This window comes from Seriola aureovittata, chromosome 21 (genome assembly GCF_021018895.1).
Source record: "Seriola aureovittata isolate HTS-2021-v1 ecotype China chromosome 21, ASM2101889v1, whole genome shotgun sequence".
Classification (NCBI taxonomy): domain Eukaryota; kingdom Metazoa; phylum Chordata; class Actinopteri; order Carangiformes; family Carangidae; genus Seriola; species Seriola aureovittata.
In genome coordinates, this window is record NC_079384.1 from 13,397,328 (window position 1) to 13,419,787 (window position 22,460).

General features: G+C 40.1%; 2 protein-coding genes across 3 annotated transcripts in view; both read left to right on the forward strand.

Annotated features, from left to right (window-relative positions):
* Positions 1 to 8,669, forward strand: part of dock1 (dedicator of cytokinesis 1) — a 180,521-nt gene extending 171,852 nt beyond the window's left edge. The window contains exons 48-52 of one of the 2 annotated variants that reach the window (XM_056366513.1): positions 333 to 475; positions 1,055 to 1,253; positions 3,325 to 3,505; positions 4,699 to 4,850; positions 5,952 to 8,669. In XM_056366513.1, coding sequence (XP_056222488.1) covers positions 333 to 475; positions 1,055 to 1,253; positions 3,325 to 3,505; positions 4,699 to 4,850; positions 5,952 to 6,047 — 771 coding nt within the window. In that variant the 3' untranslated portion in view covers positions 6,048 to 8,669. The remainder of the gene's footprint in view (positions 1 to 332; positions 476 to 1,054; positions 1,254 to 3,324; positions 3,506 to 4,698; positions 4,851 to 5,951) is intronic. The other variant, XM_056366514.1, reaches the window with a different exon arrangement.
* A 9,260-nt stretch (positions 8,670 to 17,929) lies between these two features.
* foxi1 (forkhead box i1) lies at positions 17,930 to 21,674 on the forward strand. Its single transcript, XM_056366300.1, has 2 exons — positions 17,930 to 20,394; positions 20,659 to 21,674. Exons 1-2 carry the CDS (start codon positions 19,797 to 19,799, stop codon positions 21,192 to 21,194), a joined length of 1,134 nt encoding a protein of 377 aa, XP_056222275.1. The 5' UTR covers positions 17,930 to 19,796; the 3' UTR covers positions 21,195 to 21,674.
* Positions 21,675 to 22,460: the final 786 nt, after the last annotated feature.

Sequence of the window (22,460 nt, forward strand, 5' to 3'; positions counted from 1 at the left end):
TACAGATTAAGTGCAACTAACAGTCTCTAGATTAGATATGACTGCATTTAATGCAAACATTTTTTTTTACTCAAAATACAAAATATTTTTTTAGATACTTTTTTATAAGTTTTACATTGAGTTAGGTGCTAATTTGCAAATGCTAGCATGCTAACATACCAAACAACAAGCTCATCAGTTTCTTTCCTTTTACTTATGTACACTACTCTGAGCACGCTCTAAGGACATGAAACCAAAACTAAAAAGTGAACATGATAACTTCAAAGCAGACACTGACTTTTAAGCTGAATTCTTTATTTTTCTGTTTTTTTTTTTTTTCTCTGTGGTGTCAGCCGGCAGCAGACGAGCGGCGGGGGCCTCGTCCACACTCCATGGTGCGTTCCTTCACCATGCCCTCCTCCCAGAGGCCGCTGTCAGTGGCTTCAGTCACCTCCATTTCCTCTGACAACTCCCCCTCCAGGCCTGGCTCAGATGGGTAACGACTGCTTCACAATTCTTTAGGGCATAAAAATACAGTACAACCTCTCTGGCCATTGGTCATGCCATTTGAGCAGTTTAAAAATTGTTTTTCTTTTTTTTTTTTTATATCTGTCGTTATCTTGATAAGTCAGTCTCAGGCCTTATATTTAACATTTTACTGAGATTTCCAGTTTCATTTCAAACTTAAGAGGATTTCTGAGGATGTGCTTATGCAATATTTAAAAAATTAAAAATATTCAGAATTATTTTTTTGTTGAGTTCATGTACAGAGTATAATAAATCCTTACTACATTCATTTTGATGATTTATTCCCATTAAACTAGACTCAAGATTAAAAAACACAACAGCAGTGTTTAGTTTTTTATGTAGTTTACTACTGATGGAGGAATACCTCAGTATTTTCTCTGACATGAGTCATGTATTAATTGAAGGCTGTATTGAAGCTGAAATTGAGTACTTACAAAGATCCTACTCTACCCTGCGTCCCAAGATGGTTCATGATTGATAAAGCTGCTTCAGGTGCACAGAGGAAAGGAATTTTGATTGGACAAATACCATATTATCTTTTATTCAGTTTTGCCCTGGAGCCTCTCCTGCCAAAGAAGCTACACACCAAGTCTCAGGACAAGCTGGACCGGGACGAACCTGAGAGGGAGCGAAAAGAGAAGAAGAAGGAGAAGAGGAACAGTAAGCACCAGGAAATCTTTGATAAAGAGATGAAGACCACGGAGATCCAACTGCAGCCCACTGAAGCTGTCATACTCTCAGAGACGGTACTATTTTGCTCTTCCCTTCTCTCTCTCTCTCTCTGTCTCTCTCTGCAATGGAATTTGCTGTGGATATTCACGGATAAAAAGAGGACGATGTTAGTGGCAAGAAGAACAAACAAATAGTTTGAACTGGCAGCTACTCTGGATGCAACATGTTTCAAGCTTGGCACTCTCCCTCAGGCAGCATCATGATGTAGCTTTCTTCTTTGTGTGATTAGGGACCTGCAATGATATACCCTTTTTCCATTGTAGCTTGTGGATTCTTGCATATTCATGATTCCTAATGATTCTGGAGACCCAAGAATTTTCTTTTAGTGCCACCAAAACCTGTGATTGTTCACAAGAATAATCAAAATCAAATGGGCAGATTACCATAAACGTAATGCTTCTAATGCTTGAATTTTTTTCATTTTAGACCCTCCAACCCTCTCTAGTGTCATTCTCAAATTAGTTTTTTTAATTTGTTCACAAAATAACTAATGGCAAAAATGACTGTGAAAATGTATGCTATGGTTTTTATATTCTCATTTTAGTCATATTTTCTGCTCATTCATTTTAACTTTATTTTCCTCTTTCCCTGATATTCTCCCTTCTCACGTTTCTACCACACAACTACTCCCCCTCCATTCTCTTTGCACTCTACATGTCTTTATCTTCCCCCTCTCTCTGCTGCGCTCATGTTCCTCTTTACCCCGCTGTGTCCATTACCGTGGAGGTATCACTGTGTTCTGCATGCCCAGTGGGAATGTTCCCTTGCTAACAGCGTTAAGATAAGCACAGGAATGGGATCTAAAGGGGGGCCCCTGGCAGCGGTGGAGCCGTCTGGCTTGTGATAGGAGCTTCCTGCCTCAGGGGTCAAGGGTAGAGCACCTAAGGGTCTCTGGTGGTTACCGAGCAGTTGTAGGAAATAGTAGTTGCATTTGAATGTGTCGTCTGGGACGGAAAAGTCAAGAAATAGCTTTTTAACCCTCAATGCAAATTTCAGTTTTGTGTTTTAATATCCCAGATAAAAAAAAAATTACATCCCTGAATGAAGTGTGCTGTTATTTTCAGTGTCTCCCTTGTGGCTAGCTGTTTGAGTCTGGCCAATTACAAAGTTGTTTGTTAATGTAGCCTACAGTGTGGAATAGCCCTGAGGATATATCTTTTCATATTCAAATTCCAGCCATGAAGGTGGGAGAAAACCGTCTTTCACGCAAACAATTATTTGTAACCACAAATACGATATTGCAACCCAATGAGCCCATTTATCCAAATGGTTTCTCCTCCAGGGATACAAACAGCCAACTTAATATGTGCGTGGATACACATCAAACAGTCCCAAAGGAGATGTGAAACAAATTTTTCTCATTTACATAATTTTTTATTGATCTTCTGTTATTTTTCATCATAGACTCAACTCATTTGTGACACAGTAAATTTTGTCCTGAGTTCTGTTTTATTGACTTGTTGTGTAATTTAGGTTATAAGGCTTCCACATGATTTCGGTTGTCTGTCCGTTCGTCTTTTACTGTTTTGTCTATTGTGTCTTGTTCAGTCTGTGATTATTTTGGCACCTGACTTCAGTGTAATGCAGGTTGTCCGTCAGTCTGTCCCATATTTGTGTACGTGATATCTCAGGACGCCTTGAGGGAATCTCTCAAAATTTGGCACAAATGTTTACTTGGACTCAAGGATGAACTGATTAGATTTTGGTGGTCAAAGGTCAGAGGTCACTATGACCTTTAGAGTCCTCATTACATACAGACAGGTGAAAAATTAAAGCAAAAAATGGTGTTCATCCCTCCAGTAGAGTCCAGAGATTTGCAGAATCAGTTCCAAGGAGCACTGAAACTGCTCCGGTGGCTCATGGTGGCCCAACACCTTTATTTAGTTTTTCCCTTTAATTTGTCAACCATCTTTATGTATCTGTAATACCCATGGAATATATGAGTCTGAACAGACATAGATGCAAACTGCAACTTGACAGGTTGGCCGAGGCATTCAACTGCGAGGCAGTAATTCTAAATATACTCAGTAATGTCTCACTTTCTGATAGTGACCACTTTGTTTTTCTTTATACATGCTCACACAGATCAGCCCCCTGCGGCCTCAGAGACCAAGGAGTCAAGTTCTCAACCAGATGGGGGGAGACCGCCGCCTCTCTGTGTCCCCTGGACCTCCTCTTTCTTCCTCCAACTCCTCCTCCTCACCAGGACCTCCACCCATCACACCCAGGAGCAAACTCTCCTTTAGCGCACTGCACGCTGTTTCCAGTAAGAGCGAGCTCACTTTACTTTCTCTCTCTCATTCAAACACACACACACACAACTGAGAGGTTACATCGTCTTTAGAGTAGAGCTTGCACAATCTCTTTAGGCCCTCTCTGCTTCCCCCTGGCTGTGTTTTATCTCTTGCATCACTGTTACCACATGCTGTGATGCACATGATGATGCTCAGTTTGATCTCAAAGAAAGCTCTACTGTATGTGTGATATTGGCTACACTTCTTTAAATGGCCATGTAAATAATAACTGTCAGCACTCCAGATTTACCTCTAAATTTGTCTCTTTGTCACTGTGCTGGCTTCTAACACCGGGATCACACATAATGGCTCGATGTGTTAACTTGCTTATCAAGGATGTTCATTTCCTGAAAAGAAACCCTGCAATTGCTGCTTCAAATTAATTCAACTTCACTGCTTTGCAATACAGACGTTACTTCAAATTCACACACATTGTTTTTTCTCTTAGAGTCATAAAGTGAAACATTTCCCCTGATGCATTTTAGGACTCAGGTGAATGAGTTTCATCCCAGTGTCTTTTAAGTCTCAAGATTCCTGAATTACAGTTTAGTATTTCAACAACTTCTGTAAAGTTAGGGACTTTCAAGAAACATATGTTTAAAAAAAGAAATAGTCAAAATCAGTGCAACAGAGGTTGAGATATCCTGGCTTGTAGTTGATTGCATGGATCAAGCTTCAACAACTGTGGATGCAACACTACCCATAGTGCAGCTCTAACAGCATAACAACTAATAGCATCTTCGTGTGAGATCCTCCCTGCCTGCCTGGTCTTCAGCAACACAGGCTCTTAGTTATACATTCGTGGTAACACGTAACTTTAAACTCCCGTTACTATAATAACCCATTTAATAAATATTTATATAGTGCCCATAAATACTTAATGGGGGTTAAAGTTAAGTGTTACCAAATCTCTAGGCTCTAAGTCTGATGACATTATCAGGGTTTGGCTTCAAAGTTCCTACTTATTATGATTGAAATAAGTGAGTGCAGAAATTTCTCTTAAATTTGAATTGTCTTACATTGTTTCTCGTTTTTCAAAACATGTAATTAGCCTTACAGAGAAGAAATAGGCCGTGTGATCTATTCTGTGTCCCAGACCTGCCATTTAAGAAACATTAATGTGGTTTGAGGATGAATGTGAGCTGATGTGCTCCCTCTTGCACAGGTCTGGAGCTGAACGGGATGGGCTGCTCTGACAAGGGTGAAACCCCTCCTCCGCTGCCTGTGAAAGGCAGCACGGCTGATTATGGCAACCTGCTAGATAATCAAGACTTGACGAGTCCCTCGACGCCTCCACCACCTCCGCCACATCAAAGGGTAGGTGTTTTAATTAGGCCTGAGAGGAGCTCCTTAATGATGCATGGCACTTATAATGAAACAAGAGGCCACTACACACAATTGACATTTGGGTCAACCTCCTCCACTGTCTCCTACCCCTGTACGTCCTGTACTAATGTGCGTCCATTCATGTCTCTGTGTGCGCATGCATTCTTTACACTCACATTTGTGCGTGTACTGCATTTGCACATCAGTTTTATAATCTGTGTCACAGAAGAGTGTAGGCATCATTTAGTAAGCAGCAAGGGCCTACACCCGCCTGTCCACCCCGCTGTTATTTATACTCGTTCCCCCCCAGCCGGCCCGGCGCTCAGACGTGATTGATTGGATGATTACTTTACCTCTCACATCCATCAGGAGCTCTCCTGCTGTTAATCAGCAGCTCGTCTCTCCACACTCACCGACGTCTACGCTAGCCATCCTCTCGCCTCGCCACTCCGTTAACTAATCTTATTTATCCACTGTCACGGCCCATGGACAGGTAGTAAAAACGAAGCCTGGGCACACGGTGTGGCAGTAGACTGACAGCAATGTAGTGAGAGCAGATGTTCTGAGACTGAGTGACAGTCGCTCTTCATTTACAGTCCTTGATGCTGGCAGAAGTGAGGTCGTTGACGAGCATTACTCTTTGACTCTTGTGAACTCAGGTGTCTGAGGAGGGTCACGTAGAGGAGAGAAAAGTACAAACATTTCAGACTTTCACTGTCTGGATTGAATAAAATCCAATTTTAGGCGTCTCTAGATTTTCAGTAAGTAAAGCTTAGAGTTCATTGAAATAACTTAATAGTTTGACTCATGGATGAAAAATAAATATGGCTAAAAATGGTTGAGGTTCTGACAAATATGCAGTCTGACAATTTAAGGCACCGTTAAAACACCTAATCTGACATAGTGACCATCTTAAAAGACATAAATGTTGTGTAAGCTGATCCTGGCATTAGTTCTTGTATTAAAAGACCTGTCAATCATTTCGGAGGTGATGGCAGCTGTTTATCCTGTGTTTTGGATTTTAGTAGAAAGCCAGGTTGTCTTTACTTGAAAGTATTGAGAATTCAAGGCTGCTGTTTTGTCTGTTTGCAGCCCATTCCACCTCCTTTGCCCAGCAAGACCCCTCCACCACCTCCTCCCAAGACCACCAGGAAACAGGCCTCCATCGATTCAGGAATTGTACAGTGAACAAAGACGCTGACAGTAGGACCAAACAACACACTGACAACACAACAAAAACACCATCAGTACAGTAACCGCCCCACCCCTCCTGAAAAAGCGGTTGTTTTTACCCACACATTCCTCGCTCCCTGTCTCAGCTTGACAAGATGAATACCTCACTGCAGACCACCCCCTCTTATCATCTGTTTTCATTTTTTCATTTGCCTTCAGTTTGCAATGATGCAGTCCGCAACAGGGAGCATGTTGCACACATGAGTAGTCACTGAATTTGTAGATGCTGTCTACGACTGACACCAAGCCACTTCAAGACTTTTACCATGACATGAGATTGTGTTCAGATAGATAAGCTTGGACCAACAGCTTTCCAATACTGACCCACTCTCAAGTATATGAGAGCACATAGCTCATTAAAGTATAATTCCTATCGCTTTTTATTCATATTCCCACTATGTACAGAGGTTTGTATATATGATTTGATTTTATTTCAGGTTTTTTTGTATGTGATTTGATCATGACTCTTTTTGTATTAACGTATCATTAGATTAAGTGGCATTTATATGAAACAAAAAAGGGCCTGTAGGTTTTGAATTGACAGGGACTTGACAGAGTTGGTATGTGAGAACCTATCACGGATTTTATTGGTTAAAATTTTGGAGTGCACATACAACTAACTCCTATCACATTATCATTGTTCAGACCTTGTCCTAGATTGCTGTAACCATGGATTTCAATAATATTGACTGTTCCCAATTCACTACTGACATGACTTCTGAATAAACTTTAAAATGTATGTATTTTTAAAAAAAAAAAAAAAAAAAAAAAAGATGTTTGCCTCATTATTTTGTCTCCAGCAAGAGATGCTGAAAATAGATGTACGAGTGTTTCAACATTTCAAAAATCCAAAACAAACCGTCAATCTGTACGCATTTCCTCACTTCCACTGAACACTGAGTAACGAAGCTTTCTGCCTGCTTGATTGACAGCCTTCACAAAAGTCACTTCATTATCAACACACAAGGCGCTTTTTACCGGGGCGTGTTACGCCACGGAATGACTTCTATATAGGCTAATGCAATCTCATTTACATAATGCATCCGCTCACCAAGCGATCATTTCTCATTTTCAAAGCTGAAAGTGTGAATCTGGAATGTGGCCCATATTCGAAGAATAGTCGAGCAGCGTAGATGAGCCAACAAAACACAGGTGCCAGCATTATCCTGCTTCCTGCAGTCTTAAATTCTGCTTTTATAGACGCAGCTGAAGGTCATACTTAAAGTTCTCTGTTAAAAAATGGTGGTGTCTTCACATCGCCGCAGTGTAATAACACGTCATGCGAATAAGTTAATCAATTTTTTTTATGGTTTTATTTAATTTTGTTGTGTGAAAATTATAGATTGGGTGTCATGGGACTTGCATCCAAGACACACAGGCTGACAAGTTTTTTTCCTCAGCTTTCTATGCTTGACAGGTTTAATGTATTTTGACTCCAAATTAATGATTGGAGTTTGAACCATTAAGTCAGTGTATAATTATCTGTTGTGCAACAGCTTTAATGAATTACTCTTTAATTAGTTTAGTAATATGTGCATTACTTTGGCTGTCGGTGGAATAACTTGACTAATATAAAGTTTGGAGACCGTAATGATTCTGGCATAGACAGCACTCGAGGCGTACAGCTTTTAGGAAATACAGTCTTTAATCATAAAGCCTTTCTGTACTATGTGTCGAAGTGTGGTGTTCTAGATACTTCAAACAATCAGCACAATCGCTTTTACCAACTGGAAGGAAATCTTGTGACTTTCACCATGTGGCTATATTAGTCTTCTTCCTTCTTAAGACAACTCTTGCATTGTCTTTCATTCAATCTTGTAGTTTATTATAAGCAGTTGAACAAATATTTTGTTTTTGGTTTTTTTTCCAGTTTCCAGTTGTTATTTGTGCTCTAGTGGCTCAAAGCTGCTATATAATTGGCCTGTTGAACCTCATTTTCCCAAACCATATTTAATTGTAGCCTGCACATTTGGTAAATGTATTTACAGGCCCTGTTGTCTGTGCCATAAAACCAGCTTGTGGGACCTTTTTTTGAAGTGTTTGCCCCGGGTGGCTCATATTCCTCTGTACTCCCATTCTGCTGACACTTTGAGTGGGTGTGCGCCTGAGGAGAAATGCTCAAACTGTATCATCTGTTGTTTGAAGGTGCCTTTTTTTTTTTAAACATCTCAAGAAAGTTAGGGCTCTCTTATCCTAATTAGATACACTAAATGACATCTTTTCACTTGGAGTTTTATTTAGGAAAAGCAGTCATAGGAGACCACTTGTAATACTGCAGCTCATGCGTTGTTATAATATATTTTGTCGAACAATTATAAGGCTCAGTAATGTGTTGTCAAAATGCAGAATTTAATGCAGTTTCCTCATATTTCTTCAATAAGCATTTAAAAGATGCGTAAACAGTTTGACTTGTGTATATAATTCTCTGTAGAACCAATGTTCTCCTGGATTCAAAATAATCAGGAAGGTGCTAAAGCTTTGAAAAATCATTATTGTGTAGATTAAAAGTTGATACTCATCTGCAGTCTATTCCATTTCCTTTCATCCATCCTGCACCACCCCCTCTCTCCTCATAGTTAAACAGTACAATAAATTTAATCGTGGAAAGAACCAATCATTGTACATGTTACCACTGCTGAATTCAAGGTACCATATTTGCAGTTTAGAACCTTCATTTGACCATGTACTATCTGTCGGGATGATAAATTGCTCTCCAAACAGAAAGAAATGGAGTAAGTAATACTCAATAAAAATGCAAGCTTTACTATCATACCAATAATATTTTCTCTCATGGTTTCTCCTCTTTCCTTGTTCTATTTTATTCCCAGTTCCTCTCAAAGCTTGACTACCTGACTCTCTCTAAGGACCATTACCCTTGCTACAGTGCAGTGCCAACATCAAACTGTCAGAATGTATGTTTTCAGTTGACTATGTAAAAAGCTTAAGCCAGTGTATAAAGTGCCACAGGAGAAAAATGAAGCACCATTAATGGCCACTAAAATTACAGCCAGTCCTATTTGATAATCAGTGGCTACAAAATGAAACAAAGTGCTAAACTAGCCAGTGAACTACTTACCTACATTAGGGCAGTTATGCATTGATGATTTAAAGCATTCATTTTCTATATTCTCTACAGCATATATTCTTCACCAAATAAAAGAAAAAGACTAATTTAATTTAACTAATTTAATTTCAAAATAAAACCTCTACAAATTGATCTTAAATAGCTCCAATTGAACTATCAAAATAAGTGAGGAAAAAAACACAGGTTTTAGGTTTATAACATTAAGAATGGCTTGATTCTATCCCAAGTAAGCCGCTTAGCCAGTAATACCAGGAGCCCGAAACCAAAGCAGCTAAATGGAATTCAGCCATCGTTAATTAGATTATTTACACCTGTGTGTTTCCTCTTGTGACATGTCTTCTAATATGTTCGTTCACTATGACGCACCTGCGCTCATCACTGGTGCAGCCAGTTGTTTTTGCAACTCACATAATTAGTTGAATGAAAATCACCTGTGTGGAATTAAGGTGCGAGTGAGTGAGTGAGTGAGTAAGTAAGTGATTTTAGGTTAGATACACCTGAATCTGCCAATGTCCAACAGCTGCTTGGTCAACATCCAGGCAAAGATACTAAATCATGAATACAAAGTGACACAAATCTGCACCAGCGTTACTGAGAAGGTAGAATCAGAGGAGGGAGGGTACAAGAAGATTTTCAAAGGCACTGAATATCAGTCAGAATACAGTGACGGTCAATTATAAAAAAAAAAACAGCACAGCTGTAAATCTGCCTGGAGCAAGTTTGTAGACATTTCAAAGGAGATACAAGGATCTATGGCTGGAGGTGGGAGACACTGCATACAGCAGATGTTGCCCCTGTGATTCATGGACCAGCTTCATGGAACAGTGACAAAGAGAAAGCCACTGTTAAAAATAAATAAATAAATTACACACTGCGTAATTTGTGATGTTTCACTGCAACCTGGACGGTTTGTGAAGTTACAGGGAACATAAATGCAGCAAAATACATAGACGTTTTGGAGTAAAGTCTGCTGCAACCTGTGAGAGAGGTGACTGGGATTTGGAAGATTTATTCTTCAGCAAGAGAACAACCCCAAACATAAAGCCAAAGCTATAGAGGAATGGCTTCAGAAAAAACAATGTCCACACCTCAGTGCAATATTTTCTGGCAATAATAAACTTTATAGTTAACTGTATTTATGTAGCTCTTTTCACTTAAACCATAAGCAGTAGAGGTTGCAGTGAAGCATTAATAAACGGTAAAATATACAACAATTATGTAAAAGCAGACAATTAATATCAAGGTACAATGTTGAAAGAGTTGGTTATTCAGTCTTGGTATAGAGTTTGACCAGTTTTGCAAAGAATAATGGGGAAGATTTCACTGTTAATGGTGTACAAAGCTGATACAGTTCTATCAACACAGACTCAAGGCTGCTATTGCTGTCAAAAAGTACCTTTACAAAATATTGACTGGAGGAGGGTGAACACTTATGCCATCAATTACTTGGTTAGTTATATTTGTACTTAATTTAAGTCAATGTTACAGATTTGTTTTCACTCTGGCATTTAAAAGTTTTGGGGTGATGAATATCAAAGCTTTATTGCATCCACAGTTGTTTAAAGTTATTCACCAATAAAACTCTGAAGTCCAAAGGGGGTCCAGTACTTTTTTTATAGTCAATGTGTAACCTGCTTATTGCATTGCAATGATTAGTTTTCTCCAAACTAAGGGATGGGAATAAAAAGTTTCATCAGTGGCATAATTCACTTATCAAGAATACCCAGTGCACACTCAATATCTAGCCTTGCAATTGAAAAGGTATAAAGGGTGAAGCATTTCAGCAGTAGTAATATTACATAGTTAACTGGCAGCTATTTCAATAGGCTCTCAGTGATTTGTGCTCAGGCATTATGCTTCGCCCTCTCTCTCCTCAAAGCATAGGGAAATGCATCGCTTAATTGAGAGGATTTCCAGGGGCTTTGTGGGGGAAAGCTGTGAGCTAGCTCCTTCTCTCCAGGAGAAATGTATTTACAACGCACTCTATCCCCATCGCATTTGTCATTTCAGCCTGGAATAACATGTATATTTTCCGTCCCTCTTGACACACTTTCATTTGCTGGGAGGCTGCAAATGTCTATGCTTCTCTTTAAATGTCTCCTTGGCATAATGAAAGAGGACAACATTTGCATAAATCAACAGCCATGCATATATCCAATCACAATTGTCTATGGGGTTTTCATGGCTTTCCAAATGGAGACTCACTACAAGTACACAGTAATGGACATGGGTAGCGGCTGCTATTATACTGTTAATATGCCAACACTCAAAGAATACATAATGTTTCAGGAGTTAAAGTTAGCTGCTCTGATATAGTATAGAGCCATTTTTGGTTCGGTAGGGTTAGGAACAAGACTAATAAAAGTTAGGTACGAATGTATGTTGTTTAGTAGTAATCTTTAAAACTACACGGCAGTAAACTTTCAGACTAAGAATCTACAGCCATGCTAGCAGCATTTTGTAATATAGCCATAAATCAAAGTAATGTCGGTACCAATTTCATTGCAATCCATCCAATAGTTGTGAAGACATTTCACTCAAAACCACAAATTCAAACCAGCAGGTGGGAATAGAGGAAAAGTCAGGGCATGACCAGAATCAACAGAATCCAGCCTCTGGGGACTATGAATGCCTACAAAATCCATCCATCAATCCATCCTCTTGTAGTAGTTAAAATATTGTAGTCTTGACCAAAGTCGTGGACCAACCCAAGTGGTATCTTCTGTATAGAGGATCTTTGCTGCAGTTCCTCGAATGGCCGCCTGAGGCTGGCTCCAAAAGCGAGTCAATCCCCATAGACTCCCATGTGAAGAAGCCTAACTCAACGGCAGAAATAAACATGTTTACAGCTTGGTACAAAAACAGGCTTAGTGTAACTAATTCCCCCTCCAAGACAACCGTATGAGTGGTGAATTTTTTCACATAAGTCACCCATAATTATGAATAATTGAGGGACGCTTTGAGTAGCTGTTTGGTGCCGTGGCAGTCGGCTAGCTGTCTACTCTGCGTCACCTTCAGCTTATTCGAGTCAGTGAACGTGACCTCCTGGTCGTGTTTGTGGTTTTGGTGCCTGTTGGAGGATTTTTCGTGCAAAAATCGGACCAAGAATATGGTTTGGTGTTTGGTTAATTGGATAACAGAAAATTAGGAAGACTGAGCTCCTGTATTTTGAGGTGAGTAAAACTCTAAAATTATTTTTATTTATATGTTAGCACGAATTAGCAGGTGCTCACCATACCCGGCTTGTTAGCTTAGCCCGTTAACTAGCTAATTAGCCGAAAAATAAATTAGCCGCGGGTTTGCCTTCTAGCAAGACGCTCAGCTGTGCTAAATATGCTAACGGGAGTGTATGCTTTCGACACATGCCCCACCTCCTTGCCCGTTTTTGCATTAACCTGAGCTTCAAAACTGCTCCTCCAAAACCTGTAGGTTTACGTCCATCTTTATATACAGTCTATGGGACCGGCCCACTGACTGACCAACATTGCCATCCATAGAGCCAAATCGCTTGCATGGCTCAGATGTTATGATGGATAATGGTGTGGTTTGATGAAGGTAGCAGTTGTTTAATGCATATGGTAACACTTTCTGGTGATACTTAAGATGTAAATATAACTTCCTGCATGCCAGTCCTGCTAAAAAAAAACTTTTATCATAAGCAACCCCCTTTGTTTTCTCTTGTTGAGACAGATGCTAGTACAGTTAACCTTATATTAAAGAAGAAAATGCCATGAAGTTTATATTAAAACTAACATGGTAATTGCCATTCTAAATGTTAGCCTGGGTGAAAATGTGAAAGATTTGCATTTACACGTGTTGCCATCTAAATGTACCACTTCCTGTTGTAGCTCCTTGTAAACAAACATTTAGCTTCACCAGCAGTCAACAGATGTCACCATGACAGTGCAGTGTTGTGTATAGCTATCTCAGCAGAGTTGTCACTGAGTGGTTCAGTAAACCCACTGAATGATTTGTGTTCAATGACAGAGCAAACATCACTTGTGTGGGGAGAACAAGGCTGGTGTTATTTTACTCTTTTGTGAGAGGATCTGCATTGCTCTCCAGAAATATGAACATAAAAATTGTCATTGAGTCGATTCAACTAATCGCCTCAATACCAGCCCCTGCTGCTTACTGAAGATTCTTTGTTCAATTTCTTTGAAAAGATAATAGACGCTGAATCATTGAAGATATGAGACTGAAGAATTGTTTCAATCATGCTCCTCATATAAAAGCAAGATGAGGTTAGTAATATGATGGCACAGTTTTAGTTGCATGTCTGTTAGGACATCTAAATTAGAGCTGCAACCATTATTCAATTAAGAGTGCAATAAATTGATTGCCAATGTATGATACAGTATGATAGTAAACTCAACATCTTTGGGTTTTAGACTGTTAGTTGGACAAAAAAAATGCAATTCAGATATGTTAACTTGGGGTTTGGGGAATTGTGATGAGCAGTTTCTACAATTTTCTGACATACCCTTAATGATAAACTGATCAATAAAGAAACAGTCATCAGACTAATCGATAATGAAAATACTTGTCAGTCGCAGCCCTATGCTAATACCCCTATGCTTGAATAACACTATGTTGCCCCAAGTTTTTTGTGTTAGTTACTGTGAAGCTATTTGATAAACATAATTGTATTTAGAAATATATGCTCATGAGCACAACTCAAACTGTTTTTTAATGAAGTCTTAAATAAAGATAAAAAGTGTCAATGAAGGACACATCTTAACTGATGCTGCACTTTAGTGTTGCAAATTCATAAAGACATTTGCAGTAAATCAGTTGACATGGTAGATACCTACTTTTTCCAGTTGCATTTGGTGACATCACAATGAACTTTAGCAAATTTTAATGGCCATTTTACATTGTTCTCTTGTGTCTGATAGAACTAACAGTCTATGGATGAATAGAGAAAATAATCAATATAGTAATCAATAATAAAAAAAATTTCATTATTTGCAGCCCTACTCTAAATGGACTCCAGCAATTAATGATAGAAGCTGATTTTGAGTTACTGTTGGTGAAGTTTCAAATTACTTTATTCTATTGAAGTGTGAGATTTAGCTGATAGCAAACTGTCCTTTGAGCATGTTTCTAATCTGTGGGCAGACTTTGGAGTAAACACCTGCACCGGTAGCTGTGAGCCAAACCTTTGATTGAACACTTTAATGCTGTTTTTCTGTGCTGCCTCCAACTTTACACACTCCAGACAGACACTCCATCACTCTCTTATCACGAGCAACTGTCACAGGCGGCTCTTACGTACAGAGACTAGTCAACATTGGACTGTAAAGGACAGGAGGACTGCTGGCATTTTAGATCTGAGCCTGTTGGTGTGGATGTTATTTTGTGCTATATTCAGCACTAAATACAAAATGTACATTCTGTACACAGGCCTATTATCTTGGTTTTAGAGAGAGAGCCAAGTGGTGGTGATCTATATTAGCTGAGGCTATTATGAAGCACTGGGTTTTCCCAGGCAGTCAGTGAGACGTGTTGCTAGGAAACATACCTAGAGATCGGGGGTGGAGAACTGATTTGATGAGGAAGCAGAGTTCCCAGCTAGTTTCAGCCTCACATGGAAATGACTAAAAAGGGCCATAGGCATGCTGTCTCTATAGCAGAATATTGAGTTGATTATGGTTAATTAAATCTTTATTATTTCGTCTTTTGATATCATCTCCATATTTTTGAACTCTTTCAGAAATGTTTTTCATGCAAGGATAAGACAGATGGATATTCTTCAATGATTCCTGCTAATATGATGATGATATGATTTCACAACTAAGACTGAGAGCTAGAGGCTGTTTTCATTACAATTCTGCCTCTTAAATGGCAAAATGTGATTAATCATCATACACGCCAATGCTTACATCTGACATTATAATACATTGGCAACGTGTTGACCTTTTCGAAGCAGAATATGTATATTATTATTATTGTAATATTATATCTAATTCTTGAGCAATGAGTATGATTAGTGTTGGAGAACTGTAAAGGCTGTAAAGAGAAAGACTCTGTGCATTCAGACAGTTAACTTTGAGACAGTGGAACATTTTTCATCACTTACACTCTAAATTCTGAAGCCTCCGAATTTATTAAATTCTGTGTGATTAAAATCAATACACTGATCAGATTCTGGATTTTGATATATTTTGCCTCCCAGAAAGCTGCACAGTGCTGTTGATAGATGGGTGGTTTGTTGAGGAATACTGAAGGTATCATGTCTAAAGCAATGCTGCCCTCATCTGGATGATACTGTTAGTGCATCTTGCCTGTCACATCACACTGCCCAGATGAGTAACCACAACAGTGACATAAACCTTTGGCTTATGTACATATAATTTTAAGGTCATATTAATAGTCTTGACACCACCAGCACCCTCCTACATCAAATCATGTCCATAGTGCCTTTCCACCAGTGAAATCAAAGCAGCAGTTATTTAATGAGGGATGGAATTTTAGATTTTAAATATCTACTCTAGGAAACAGCGGGTAGAGTATATTTAACCTCTCTGCAGCTGATGGTGAGCCCAGCACAGTGTGATTTTGGCTCTAACAGACCAGTAACTTCTGATCTCTCCAAGGATGTAATCAGGGGCAGAGGTGTAAATCTGCCCAGCAGAGGAGAGAATTAAGCTAATGCAACTAGCAGCGGTGAAGCAGAAGGCCCAGCTAGCTGTATTTCTCCCTTGGTCAGCGTGCTGTCTGCAGGGCTCCCTCTTCAGCTCTGGGAGACAGACTGACAGCGCCAAACAGTAATTGGTCAGAGGGGACAACACAGAGAAATATCTAAATACTGAGAAACAGATTTCCCTCTTGGGCCTCGCAGGTGGACAAATTCTGTGAGATATTTATGTGCTAACAATATTTGGGTTTTGAATTGAGGCTACTGACCCGAATGCCTTAAAAGCAAACTTGAAGCCCCCCCACACACAAAAATGAATAAATTCTTTAGATTTGGACTTCACTTTGCAGAATTATGCATGTGCACAGTTTGACACTAGAAAACTCTTCACGTTTATCTGCTGAAGGCGAAATTTTCTGTTACTTGTTTACAAATATATTATCCTTTAAAAGTGAGTTCTTTATACAGAGGCCTTGCATAATGTAGCAGCTAAATGTGGATTTAAAATGCTGCACATTATTTTGTCAACATCCATATAAGTTGTCAAAATTACACAATGTGAGATTTGGAGTGTTTAAAAAGAAAAGCAAAGAGATCACTCTCCAAAAATATCCATTATTCGCCTCTTTAAACTTGTGAAGCCGGTTGAGAAAAAATGTAAAGCTCAGCTAGAGATCCTATTATAAATGTCTCGTGCAGTGAATATGTCTTTGCCATCTTGAAGAATAAAGACCACTGAGTGTGGAAATGAAGGATGCTCCGAGGCCAGACAGTTGCGGTGCCTGCCAAGTCTCAGATCACATTGCTTCAGTTCAAGTGTCTTTAATCTCCTGCACGAAGCCAGAGCTGCCGAAGAATTAACCTTGTGCAAAGTATTCAGAAAGACCAGCTTTCATTTACATGTCACTCTGCATCCAGACTGTACATTAATTAGCACTCCAATTGTGTTGTCTGTTTTGCTTTGTTTCTCCACTAGGGGGAGTCTCTGAGAAGGACAGGCTTCTGGCTGCACAAAGGGATCATTTTGTTTACACAGTCAAAATTAATGACTTTATCTGGGCCTTTCATGATTTTATTGGCTTTAAATACATCTGATAGTCTGGTAATTACTTCAAAGTAATAAACACTTAGCAGATGTCTAACTCATACAGCCACATTGTTAAAGCCAAGGCTGTTTGCAGAAAACAAGCCTTATTAACCCTGAGGGTCTCTGTTGATTCCAGCGGGTGTTTAACTCTAATCCCAGCAGTAAAATGTGCTGATACATACTGAATGGAGAAGTAGAAGTATGGATGATTCCTCAATCACCTGCAGCACTGTTTCTTTTCCCTCTGCTCTCAATCTGAAGGAGCCTGTGGTGGCTCTGCCCTACCTCTGTGACCTCGCCATGATTGACTTGATCTCCCAAAGAAAAGCTCCCATGACCTCAAAAAGCTTGAGGAAACGGGGGATGAAGACAGACATGGCAGAGTAACAATAGACACCCCCCACTCTCCCCCTCCCACACACACACAGAGAGCATGTTTGAATTATTACTTTACAATGACGTCGAGGCTTGAGCTTGTCAAGTTGAACCACATTTGACATCACTGAACTTAATCTGAGAGAAAAACAGATAAGAAGAATTGTGATTGATGGCTGCTCCTGCACCCGATTTCTGATGTCTGCCTATTTTTTAGATAAAGCCCAATGCAAACTGAGTGATTGAGTGACTGGCATTATTTAAACAAAATAATGTGTCATATTTAAAAGTTATCAGCAACCCAAAACTACCTCCTATTAATATTAAAGTGTGAGGCTGAGGAGGATCATTGTGGTGTTTGCTTGGACTGTTTCAGATTCAGATGTCCAGTCAGCAGTCAGCAGTAATTAGCTGTACTGGGTGTTAGACACCTAACAGGTTGCGTTGTTTTCATCTGGGGGTTAAATGCCACTCCCCTCCCATGGAGTCCACTGCTTGCCACTGCTGTACAGCCTGTGGTCGGGACAACGCCTTGGAGCCAAACAATTACATCAAGGTCATGGAGAGGAGGAATGCACTGCCGATTAGTGCAGGAGTGCAGCAGCGACCTGCAGAGCCCACTCCTCACAGGGATGACAGCAGACCTGAGCACGGAGGCTACGCATGATTTTCAAATTCAAAACGCACTCGCTTGTAAATTTAAAGTTCAGTTGTGTGAGTGAGTCGTAAACACACAGCAGAACGAGTCTTGAGCCTATTAACGTGTGCCCTTATAACAGCAGCATATTTCAAAATGATTTATCACATACAGTAGTTCACAGCCACACAGTAATAAGTTCCAGACGTGTTATTATAACTTAATATCGTGGGAGACAAAATGTCAAAGGATTGCAAGGAAACGAAGTCTGTGTAGAATATTAGTCTGTAGTGGGTTTGTTTTGTTATTGTATGTGTTTACGAGTTAAATTAGAAAGAGCTTTCAACAAACTTTATAGGGCGGCTAAAGTATCGGTGGGTTAATTATCCTCGTTCCCGCTTTACTCTCAGTCGAAACTCAGACCATTTACCTGCTAGAGGTCGGACCCAGCTCCAGCTCCAGGCTCCAGAAACCACCAGGGTTGGTAAAGTCCCTCTGACCAGATGGATAAAATAAAATTAAAATAGTGCAAGTCTGCTGGAGCAGAATATTGTTTATGTGTTAACCCCCTTTAGTAGCCTTCTAGGACTTCCATGTTGTAAATGAAATCTTGTCCTGCACGGTGTTTATTCCAGTTTAACTTTAAAGTAAAAGCAGCAGTTGAAGGATACTCTTCACCTTATTCTAAGTCATAACATTTTTCCAGTTTGATCGATTTCAGTTTAGATATTAAAGTCACATTTTAATTACATAATACCAAAGTTGAAGCAGGAGAAAACCTGTTGATTCTGAATTGTTGTGGATAGAATTGATTAATGTTAATGTAACAGAACGACATAACTGGCACACAATTTGGACTGGCTTTTATTTTGCAGGGCAGATACAGTAGGCCATGTTTTCTTCGGGAGCCTGCTGGGGGTAATTTTTCCACGAGTCACTTGTTGACACTAAACTTGCGGCACTTGTGAAGTGTTTATTGCAAACGAATATCTTTTAAGAGAAGGTGGCTCTTTACAAACACACGCGGGTCTTTGTTGTTGGGTTTGATACCGTCGCTCAGAAAGTTCAGCAAGTTCAGACATGATGACGATCAGTGCGTAACAGCACATGAATTATAATTTATTCTGTTTTATATTAAATTGTCACAACCCGTATTTATTGGTCATCAGGGTGCTGATAAAAGGGAGCTATTTCAGACGTAGTTTTGTATAAATGTGATAATGATCTATTAGTGACAAATATTTAAGTTTGCATTAAAAAACTAATATTTGCTATTCATGCATGGACGCTCTTGTAAACTGGAGTTCAAGTTGTACCTTGTAGTTTCGATGACTGTATCTCAAAGCCGGAGAACAAAGACGAAGCATAAAAAAACCCACATATTTTGAATCCATAAACGATCAGGACAAATGTTCATTCTGGTGACCTCCAGTAATTTTGTCAAATGTATGAAAACAAATATTCTCATCGCTCTACTATGTGTTAAACATGTGTTTTTGCTGGCTTGTTTAAATAGTGAATTTGAAGATAAGGACTTTGCCGCAGTCAGGATAAACTCCGGTGCGTAATTACGCACGGATAATGACAGATGTAAACCACTAATGTTCCTTAATGTGAATATGCCTGAAAAATATCGTAAAGCTCAGCAGTGCAGTTAAAAGCAGTATCGATGCTCATGAATAGGGAGGTTGGGTCAATACAAGTGGGCTGTTGCGGGACAGAAAAGAGAGGTGTGACCCTCCCAAAACTTTTCTTCAGTGGGCTACCTGTGGAGGCTCCGGGCGCTGCGCATAAATACTCCTCCCTCTGAGGATGAGCTCAGTCCTGAGGGAGACGCACACAGACGAAATTAGGTTTTGGGAATCTGGTTAGGGCGGATTATGAACGCTTTTGGACACCAACCATCTAACCAGCAGACCAGCCCTATTCAGCACCACAGCGCTCAGGAGCTCCTGGACATGGCCGTGTACTGCGACAACTACGGTGTGTACCAACAGAACCTCCACCATCATCATCCTCAGAGGCCGCCCACGCACCCCTCTAGCTACGGCCTCGGAGAGTACACGTCTCCGTCCGCGAACCCGTACTTATGGCTGAACGGACCCAGCATCAACTCCTCTCCTTATCTCCCCGGGAACAACAGCACGTCCTACATTCAGTCTGGATACGGGTCGAACCAGAGGCAGTTTTTACCACCTCCCACCGGGTTCGGTGGGGCAGACCTGGGGTGGCTGTCCATATCCAGCCAGCAGGAACTCTTCAAGATGGTCAGACCACCTTACTCCTACTCAGCACTGATAGCGATGGCCATACAGAACGCCCAAGACAAAAAGTTGACTCTGAGTCAGATCTATCAGTATGTGGCTGACAACTTTCCTTTCTACAAGAAGAGCAAAGCTGGATGGCAGAATTCAATCCGTCACAATTTATCGCTGAACGACTGTTTCAAAAAAGTGGCCCGGGACGAGGATGACCCCGGTGAGTCTGGATTATTTTGACTAAATTAAGTATTATTGTGTGGAGATGTTTTCATTGTCGTGGTGTTGATGCTGCTAGTGTTTTGATTAAACTCTTAAAATGAATGAAACCTCTTGAAACAACAAAATCTTCTCAGCTCATTGTCAGTTTGAGTACTTTTTAGAGGAAATTAAATTATAAAGATGAAAACCCACATTAACAGAAAAAATAAAGCTCCAAATCTGTCCCCCATATATTTAACCCTGGTTTTTTTTGCTCGTCCAGGTAAAGGAAACTACTGGACACTGGACCCCAACTGTGAGAAGATGTTCGACAACGGCAACTTCAGGCGGAAGAGAAAAAGGAGAGCTGATTTAAGCGGAGCTGACAATACCCCTCTCCCCGTAAAGTCAGAAGACGGCCCACACAAGCTCTCCGACACCGCCAGCCTGTTGAGTTCCTCCCCGCCCAGTCTGCACGGATCCCCGGCCTCCACGGAACCTAAGTCGTCTTCGCCGCCTCCCTCCGCGGAGCACAGCCCATGTTTCAGCAGCTTCGTGTCCAGCGTGAACTCGCTGCTGTCGGGCAGCGGCAGCACCGAAGGCTCCCGGGGCGGGGAGCGGGACTACGGCTCCGGGCACCTGGGGGGATTGTCTCAGACCAGAGAGGGCATGTCTGGACTGGGCTCCTACTCGCCCACTTTAATCTCTCCTCTGAACTCTGACAACAACAGAATTAATTATTACACATCAGTACAGAGCCTCTCCAACCATTTCAGTGTTAATAACCTAATATACAGCCGGGAAGGAACAGAGGTGTAGACTGTCTGTCTGTATCAGTGCTGGGCTGCTTACAGAAAAATAAGTAATTTATCACTCATTGTTAGCCTTTACATTTCATATGTAGCCTACTGTTATTACTTATTACTCATTAACTGGTTTGGTAGGCCTATCTGTAAAACCACCACTGGGATTAAACTGGTGTCTTTCACAATAATCCTTCCAAACAGTGAAAAAATATATTTCGGTGTATTAGAAAAGGAATATAAACTGCCACTGCTCCATTATGGTTTGTTCACACTAGTGCAACAATGTAGCCTCTCCTTGAACTGATGGACTGACTTATTTTTTTCTTACCTATTGTAGCTGTTCGGTTGGGCCGACTCTGTCTTAAACGAAGAAGAAAACACATATGTACAGAAATTATTTTCATAAGAAAAACGTGACGTGTATTTTAGGCTGAACTGTGTTTTGTGTTTTATTTAAACTCATGTCGATGTTTGAATAAAAGTCATTTATTTTAACTCCATTTTCAAGGCTTATGTGTCATTTTCCTGCTCATCTTCATGAGTGTTGAATTTAACCAATCAGGGAAATTACAGTCTAAACTGTGTAATATTATATTTAAATTTTCATTTCAAAGATATACTTTATTAATCTCCCATTTTGCACTTGGCTATGAAAGTAATGTCAGGTCTTTCCTTGATTTTATAAGTTTTATATTCCTAGAATATTCTTATTGAGACTTACTGCAGGGTCACACAGTAGTTTCATCAGCTACTTTTGAAATAACTTGAATCTGTAAGAGGTCATTATTTGTTTCCTGTTGTACAGTTTTTGATTCAGATGAAGCACAAAGGGCCCTTCTGAACACTCCCACCCCCCATTTTTTGTAGATTTTCAAGTTAAATCGGCCGTTTAAAATATTTTGGAGACCCCGCTGTGTTTTCTGTCTCTCTTCATAGCCCCTGTCAGGCCAGTAAAAAAAACAAGGGCCTTACAAATTTTCAGATTAAATTCTCTTTTGGAATTGTAAGAAAGTGGGAATCAAACCAATAGAAATGCTTTAGAGCCTGTCAGGAAATCTGAAGTCAAGTGGCTGTAAGCAGTAAAGTGTGTAAGACAGAGACATTTTCCGCTTGTCACTTCCAATAGCCCGATTTCAACAAGCAATCAGACCTTTAACTTATTTCCACAAGGTTCAGAAGTTCAGCTTTTTGTCTGGGGCTGGATTTGACTCAGACTGCGCCTGTTTGATAACCTGTTTGCTGAATATTCCACCTGTCTCCATCTATTCCCAAAGTCTTG